A 359-nucleotide genomic window follows, 5' to 3' on the forward strand; every position below is an offset into this window, starting at 1 on the left:
AGCAGCCCCGTCGTGCCCCCTGCCAGTCGGCTTGAAATACGAATTGAACAGAGAAGCCGCGGAGAGGCTGCCGGAGTAGGTTGGCAAGCGCGTCCCCAGCCCGCTGCGTATGGAAACGGGCCCCGTGAAGTAACTTCGCGCATCGCCTCCACCGGGAATTTTTTCTCCCTTCGGCCCTTTTTAACCTCTCATTTCCCTTTTTCGAGGCTCCCTGCTACAACCCGCGTCGCATCATCAACACCACCACCAACAGAAAAACTTTTCACGGCTGCTCTGATCTGCGGAGAGCGGAGCTGAGAGGAAAACCCCCTCAAACCACAAACATATATACGTATACACGTACATATATACAGATTGAG

General features: G+C 54.3%; 1 protein-coding gene across 1 annotated transcript in view; it reads right to left on the reverse strand.

Moving 5' to 3' along the window:
* Nucleotides 1-143, reverse strand: part of PCDH20 (protocadherin 20) — a 3923-nt gene extending 3780 nt beyond the window's left edge. The window contains exon 1 of the mRNA XM_010000882.1: nucleotides 24-143. Within this exon, the coding sequence (XP_009999184.1) occupies nucleotides 24-143 (120 nt within the window). The remainder of the gene's footprint in view (nucleotides 1-23) is intronic.
* Nucleotides 144-359: the final 216 nt, after the last annotated feature.

This window comes from Chaetura pelagica, unplaced genomic scaffold (assembly GCF_000747805.2).
Source record: "Chaetura pelagica isolate M959 unplaced genomic scaffold, ChaPel_1.0 scaffold115, whole genome shotgun sequence".
NCBI classification, from domain to species: Eukaryota; Metazoa; Chordata; class Aves; order Apodiformes; family Apodidae; genus Chaetura; species Chaetura pelagica.